This window comes from Rhinolophus hipposideros, assembly GCF_964194185.1.
Source record: "Rhinolophus hipposideros genome assembly, chromosome: 11".
In the NCBI taxonomy this organism is placed as follows: Eukaryota; Metazoa; Chordata; class Mammalia; order Chiroptera; family Rhinolophidae; genus Rhinolophus; species Rhinolophus hipposideros.
In genome coordinates this window covers 41,875,427-41,882,836 of record NC_138057.1, presented here as the reverse complement: position 1 = coordinate 41,882,836, position 7,410 = coordinate 41,875,427, and the positions used below count along the sequence as shown (strand labels likewise).

The 7,410-nt window shown below is 61.5% G+C and overlaps 1 protein-coding gene across 1 annotated transcript; it reads right to left on the bottom strand.

Moving 5' to 3' along the window:
* Window positions 1-2,501: 2,501 nt before the first annotated feature.
* Window positions 2,502-3,794, bottom strand: FOXB2 (forkhead box B2; the record flags this gene model as incomplete). Its single annotated transcript, XM_081066748.1, has 1 exon — window positions 2,502-3,794. One exon carries the CDS (start codon window positions 3,792-3,794, stop codon window positions 2,502-2,504), a length of 1,293 nt encoding a protein of 430 aa, XP_080922874.1.
* Window positions 3,795-7,410: the final 3,616 nt, after the last annotated feature.

Sequence of the window (7,410 nt, the reverse complement as noted above, 5' to 3'; positions counted from 1 at the left end):
GCAACAACTAGTGTAGAGAAAAACGTTGCAGAGTCTCCAGCTGACAGGATGGGATAACACTAGAATTGTCTGAGCCCCCAAGGAGGCAGTGACCTAAACCGAGATATGCTTCTCAGGCAGGCCCAAACTTAGCTGCATGCTGCAAGGGGAGTTGTAAATAAGGGATTCGTGGAAACATTTATTTTAAAGAAGTAACCCAAATCCTCATCTTGTTGGCCCTTTCCTTTCTCCTGAGGAAAGGTCAGAGGAGGCTTTCATGGGGCCTGGCTGGGCAGAGGGAAACTGGTTCAAGATGGAGCCCTGTTCGAAGATGGAGGGTGGAGGTCGAGCCGCGGCTCCCGGATCCCAACGGGGTCCCCAGCACCGGGCCTGGCCACCTCGCCAACACCCCGCGCAGCTCCGCAGCGGCGACAGCCGTCAGTGTCCCTGCGAGGAGCGCAGGCCGCGGGGCCTCCGGCTCTCGTGGGCCTGGCGCTCCGCGGCCCTGAGCCTCCAGCTGCCGTAGACCCGAAGCCCCGCTCGCCCGGGATGCGGCGGGGGCCTGCGTGCAACAGGTCCCAGGCCGCGGTGGCAGGCCCGTGCGCTCCGCGTGAATGGGCCGCGGCGGCGGCGACAGCTTCGGGGCGCCAACCTCCCTGTCGTGGGCCCGCCCCTCAGACTTAAGGGGGCGCCGCTGTGTACCCGTCCGATGGCACGAAGTCCTGCGCCGTGGCTTGCCCTCGAGGCCCTCAGAGAAGGGAAAAGGGTGTTGGGTGGTGGTGGTGGCGTGTCGATATGAACTTCGTGTAGGAACAGAAAAAAAATCACTGTTAGGGTTTTGGCTAATTCAGTCTGTAGCACCGAGGTGGACTAGAGCTCAGGTGGGAAACCAGCACAAGAAGGGGTAGTCTAAGAGGTAATTGCCTCAACTGATAGAATGAGTAGTGGAGGAAACCGGTCCCCGCCGGTGGCTGGCCTGCTAACTCGCCCCGTTGAAGTTCTGAGGTTACAAAATACGGGGCACGTGGAGGACGGGCAGCCCTCTGAGCGCGCGGTGGGCACGCGAACCGCGGCCTGGCCTCCCGAGAAGCGAACACAACACATCCACACGGGCACCAGCATAGGCAGAGAAAAGCTTTAATTGAGAACACCGCAAACAACACTGGCAGACATGAACTTGTTACAAAGTCACAACCCAAATGCGGCGCGGACACGAGCCCGAGATGATTTAGAGGCCGAGGGCCGCTGCCTCCTCCTTACCCGCCCCACTTCGTTCCCACAAGTTTACTGCGAGTAAAGTGCTATTGCTGGGGCTCAAAGGGAGGGGGAAGGAACAACCGCGGCAAGCTAAGTTTCTTTTCCTTTCTCGAACAGAAACTGAAGAATTCTCCTGAAACACGAAGGCGCCCGAACGGCACACGGAATACCAATTCGATGGCAAAGGTGGCCGGGTCATCCTCTCGCATCTATCCCGAGGTGCTTGGAAGGCAACGGCCAAGAAACCCTCCTGGAAGCGTTAAGAGCAATACTGTCGCGGGGAGAGGCAGATTTTTCTTGCATTCATGAGTTAGGGAAACAAAATCCCGCGATGCAAATGATTTTTTTTCCCCCCTTTAAAATCCCAAATGGAACAAATCGTGGGAATTCACATTGTTTCGGAGCTCCCTAACGGTCTCATCCGATTGATACACAAACGAATTGCCGGTAGAAAGTCGCCTTTATTGTCTCTTTGGTTGTGTTTCCTGAACTTTACTTTTGGAATCTGGGGCTTTGCTGTTTAAGCCGCTGCCATTCTCTTTTGTGCAAATTAATTGCTTTAGCTGTTCCTTCTATCCTTGTCGACCCCTGGATCAGAAGCAAGAAACTTAACTGTTTCCCAAGATCCTTTGTGGGGTTCCCACTGCCCCCTAAAGCGGCTTTATTCATGATACCGTGTCCTTGCCCTGGCCAGGAAAATAACGGCATCTAACGCTCCCTCTTTTCTTTCTTAAATTAAACGAGATTTCCTTAGTGAATAACAGTTTCGTCTTAAATGTTTTACGGGAGGCGGCTGCCCGGTATGACACCAGCGGAGAGAAACTTGGTGGCTGAGGTCTATTTCAGCGTCACTATCTGTTAGATTTCTGCTCGGGATGTTTAGATTTGACAACTTCTGGTCCTAAGAATACAGGTCCAAATCCATTTCAATTAGCCAGCGAATGAGTCCACCCCGAACTCCTTCCTTCCCTTCCCCAATAACTTATTGATTTACAGTATGAATTACAATAGAAACTCTTACCTGAAAATTGGCTTTCATTAATGTGATTGTACCACATAGTATAAACACAGACACCAGAAGTGTTACATTTATTCAGACCACTGGAAAATCCACTTTGGGGTTTGTTCTTTTAAATACCTTCCCTTTTCGGCAAAGGCTGGGGCTAGTCAGCTCCACGCAGCCGGGTCAGGGCGCCCTCTCCCTCTCCCGCGGTTTCCCGCCAGGCGTCTCTCACTGTGTTGTCCCCGTCCGCCCGCTGGCTGCCCTAGGAGTGCACCAGCACCGAGTGCAGGGAGCCACCCTTGCTCTCCGCCGCATTCGGGGCGGTGGGCTCCAGCAGCGAGGTGACAGGCGAGGCCGCAGCAGCCGGGCACACGGTGGGTGGCGCCGGAGGCTGCTGCGCGGCCGCGGGGACACTGAGCGTGGGCGGCAGCGTGGCCACCGGCGGCAGTGCCGGCGTCGGCTTGATGGGCACGGGCACCGCAGGCAGGCTCTGGCTTGCCGAGTGGCACAGGGCCTTAACCGGCACCCCAAAGGCGCCGTACTCCGGGCCCACAGGTACCCCCGCGGCCGCGGCGGCCGCAGCGGCCGCAGCCACCGAATCCATGACACCGACGTGCGGCCACACGGAACTGACCACATTGCCGAGCTGGCCTGGCACGGGGTAACCCAGGTGGTGCATGACCGACGCCAAGGGCAGCCCGCCCGCCTGCAGCACGCCCTTGTAGTCCCGGCCGATGATGTTCTCGATGGCGAACGGGTGCTTGAAGCCCGACGTGGACGCTGCGGCGGCTGCAGCAGCCGCGGCGGCAGAGCCCAGGCCGTACGGCGGGAACTGGGACAGGCGCCCCACGCTGCCCACCGCCGCCGCCGCCGCCGCCGCCGCGGCCGCCGCCACGGCCGCCGCCTCCTGCATCTTTCCGGGCTGGGACGGCTGCGGTGGCTGCGACTGCTGGGACGGCTGCGGTGGCTGCTGCGACGCGAGGTGAGCCGGCGCGTGCGGCGCGGGAGGCGGCTGCTGGTGGAAATAGTGCACCATGTGCGGCGGGGGCGGGGGCGGCGGCGGCTGCGGCGGGGGGTGGTGGTGGTGGTGCGCGGCGGCGTGGTGGTGGTGGTGGTGGTGGTGCGGGTGGTGCGGGTGGTGCGGGTGCAGGTGCCCTCCCGGGCCCGCACCTGGCGCCCCCTTGGTGCCGCCTGCGTGCAGGTGAGGGTGGTCCGCGCGCAGCACCTTGAAGCGCTTGCGGCGCCGCAGGAAGCTGCCGTTCTCGAACATGTCCCCGCAGTCGGGATGCAGCGCCCAGAAGCTGCCCTTGCCGGGCTGGTCGGGCCGCCGCGGGATCTTGATGAAGCAGTCGTTGAAGGACAGGTTGTGGCGCAGGCTGTTCTGCCAGCGCTGCGTGTGCTCACGGTAGTAGGGGAAGCGCTCCATGATGAACTTGTAGATGTCGCTCAGGGGTAGCATCTTTTCGGCCGAGTGTTGGATGGCCATGGCGGTCAGCGAAATGTACGAGTAGGGCGGCTTTTGGTCGCTGTACGAACTCTTCCCCGGCCGCGGCATCTCCCCTGGCGCCTCCACCGCCCTGCGGTTCCTCGCCCCGCTCCCGGGGCCCGGCTGCCTGCACTAAGTCGCGCTCCGCCCGCCCAGCCCCGCCACCCCGCCCTGCGTCCCCCCCCAGGCCCTCTCGCGGTGTCTCTGCCGCCTTCTCTCAGCGGTCTGCGGTCTCCCCGCCTGGCCTCTCGGGCCAACTTAGCTGTCCGACGACCACAACTTCTGGCCCCGACGGTTGCCGACCGGCGCGCACAGCCGCGGGCAGGGCGCGCCAGCTTCACCGCCACCCTCGCGGCGTCTTCCCGCGGGTGGGCACAGTGAGCGCCGGCGCTGGCGGAGGAGGCGTGGAGAGGGCCGTGTTCCCTGCCGGCCTCCTCTTGGCTCCCCCCGTTCCGGAGCAAGCGCCGGCCAAGCGCACTGGGAAGAAGCTGGCTGGACAGTCAGGGCTCCGGCCCTTTAAATCCGACTTGGCGCTCTGGGTCCCGGAGGCCCCGGCGGCGGCACCCCCCCGTGCTGAGCGCTGCCCTCCGACCCGCCACTCAGTCCGCTCGGCAGTTCTGTTTTCTGGAGGGGAGAGGCGAGGTAAGGAGAAGGAAGCCCGGCCGCTGGCAGCCCGCGGCGCCCGCTTTCCCCGGCAGCTCCGGGCTAGCTGGGGACAGAGCTGCGGGCGGGCGCTCGGGGGGGAAAGTTTGCTGGTTGTTGCGGCCGCGGCGCTCGCAGTCTCCGAGGAGGGCGGAGGCGCGGGGCTCGGGCGGGGAGCCTGAGCGGCGTCTGCGAACGCCCAGAGGATGCGGGACTGGCCGAGGCCCGCTCTGGCGTGCGCGCCGCAGCTGCCGCCGCTCTCCCGGGCCCGTCTTGAGCTGGAGAGGCGGCGGCGGCGGCTGTGGCAGCGACGCGCTCTCCTGGCTGCGTTTTGTAATGGTCCCCGAAACGCTAAGACCCCCGCAGCTCGCGCTTCGAGACTATCACATGACCCAGGCTGAGGGACTCCGCGCCGCCGCCGCGTCTCTAGCTGAAGAAGGGGCGAGGAGGCGCGGGGCCCTGCCCCCGCCTCCTCCTCCGCCTGGGGTCGGGCGCCCCCACCCACAGCATGCACCATCCGCTCGCAGCGCCCCCGCCGCCGCCACGTGGGGCGGGGAGCGCAGGCTGTTCACAGGGAGGGGTGCAGTCCCTGGTGCGGTCCCTCTGCTGCACGCCACCCGGGTCGCGACGCACGGCCGAGGGGGACTGGATCCTGCTTTCTCTCTCCTTTCCTGCATCTCGACTGTCCCCGCCCTTACACTTCCCTCCTCCCACCTACCTGCTCTGAGCTTCTCTCTCCTCACACTACCTTTCTCCTGGGCTAACCACTCGGGGCCAAGTTCGGAGCATTGTGGCCTCAAGGCATCTTCTCTGAAAGACATTCCAATGCCTGGAGGGTTGGAGGGAAAAGCTCATGGGGGAGGAGAGCCAGGGGCGTTTTCGTCAAAGGCCAACTTCACAACTTTACTGTGCGCCAACTACATGTTAGGCCCACCGATCTGCGCCGGGTACACGGAGGCACGAGACAGCTCTCTGTGCTCCAGGACCGCGGACTAGAGGGAGAGCTGACTGTAACCAGGAAGTTAGGATAGATGCTAAGGGTTTGGCAGATGGAGGCTCCACCGCTCTTCTCATGACCGGTAGATGTGGCCAGGTGAGGCGTTTCTCCGGGGTGGTAACGTCTGAGCTGCGGCCAGAGAGCAGTTGGGAGCTCAGAGGTCCCATCACCTGGGTGTGAACGAACGAAGTCTTTGCTATTCTTAGCACATCGAGGGATAGGGGGATAATTAAAATCAAGTAGGAGGTCAAAATGACCAATCTACAGGGCCCTGGTGTGATCTGTGAGAGAAAGGTGGGCGGGCCGCAGCGCTGATGTCCTGGTACTTGCAGGTTGGAGAAGTAAGTACCTGCTCCACACTCATCCGCACACCCAGCAGCGAATCCCAATTGACTGCAGGGAGAACCCGAAGGTATATTACGGTTTTGGCTGCTTCTGCCCTTGGGCTCGGAGGAAAAGCAGAGTTTAGGAAGAAAATACACCCTCTTCCCGTCTCTGGACCTCAGTTTCAGTATCTGTAAAATGAGATGTCTGAAGTTGGAAATTTCACGGGTCCCTTTCAGTTCCGCGAGTTGAGGAGAAAAGAACAATTTAGGAACTGTGTGTGGCTCACTCGATTTTTAATTTCTTCTTTTCTGTGCCTAAATCAGAAGGCAGAAGGCCGTCAGTCCAGACTACTGGACTTACCCTCCAACCTTGGCGACACCAGGTCGTGCGTTTTAGCTTCTGACTTCCGGTGAGCTGTCTGAGAGGAAGACCACCTGGAAGACCAGGGGGGGTTGTCTCCCCTTTGGTCGTAGGAGTGCGGTGAACCGGGAAGGTTCAAACTTTTTATCTTTATAGTCAGGAACTAGCTTTCTGGCGAGTGCTATTGGCGAAATTTTCTTAGGCCAGCAGCTGTTTCAGAGTAGGTAAGAATAGTTCAGGTGACGTGTGCCAGAGGGGCCTGGGGAAAGAGCAGCCTCAGACTGTCCCAAATGGAGACCCTTTCAGAGTTGGATTATTTCACTGTCACTTCAGGCAGGGAACGTTCCGCCAATGTAGTTTCTTCGGGATTGTTGGTCCGCTGAGGCAGTTTAGGGAGCCGAGCAGCACACGGCCTCCTGGCCTCCGAAGCCGCGGAGGAATTCCGACGACGCCCACAGTTACAGTGACAACTAGAGCCCGCGAGAGGCGGCTGTCCCCTTCTGCCTTGATCGACGTGGTGCGAGAACGCCCTATCTAGGCTCAGAAGCCCCCCCAGAAAATGCTGGTGGGAACTCGGCGTGCCCAGCGCTCAACCTCTCATCCTGCCCTGACCGCGCACACCGCGCAGGCAAAGGCATCTTTTATTGAGCCTTGCGAGAGCATCTTTTCGCGTGCTCCTGGGAAAGCAGCGCCTCCTCCTTGGGAGACCTGGGATGTTCCTGTCGGGCAAGTGGGCTCCTTGGCGTCCCGGGACAGAGCTAGGGGAGGGTCCCCTCAGGGGCTCTCGGGGCAAGCCTCACGAACATAACCTGGACACTAAAAGAGCTGTGAGCTGCGCGCTCACGGGGTGAGCTCGTTACGGCCTACGGACCCGCCGCCACCACCTTGGGCTCGGTGCCCGGGGTCACGGGAGCCGCGTGGCCTGCGCCTTAGGTCTCGCAAGCCAATTGCGTTCAGCTGGCTGAGCGGCTCCGCGCAACTTGGACCAAAACAGACCGGCGAAGATCAAGCGAAGCGCGCAAGCTTCACGCTTCCACATTCCGGGTGCACTACGCTAGGGCAAAAAGTGCTTCCAGACACTGAAGCCCCCGCCAGCCCGGCGGTCCAGGCCTCAGTTGCAGCGGAGAGGGCAGACCTCGAGCGCCGGACGCCAGTCCATTTTGGAGAAGGTACAGCCACCGCCACCGCCGCGCAGTATTCTGGGCGATTCCCGGCGTGGCGCAGGCCCTGCCGGTGGTGCCTGGGCCTCGGTGCGGGGGGCGCACTCGCCCCCTCTCCCCTCCTTCCCCCGAGGTTGATTTAATTCCGGCAAGTTTTGCAGGCGCGAAGCAGCGCCGGCGGGGGCCGGTACTTGCGCGC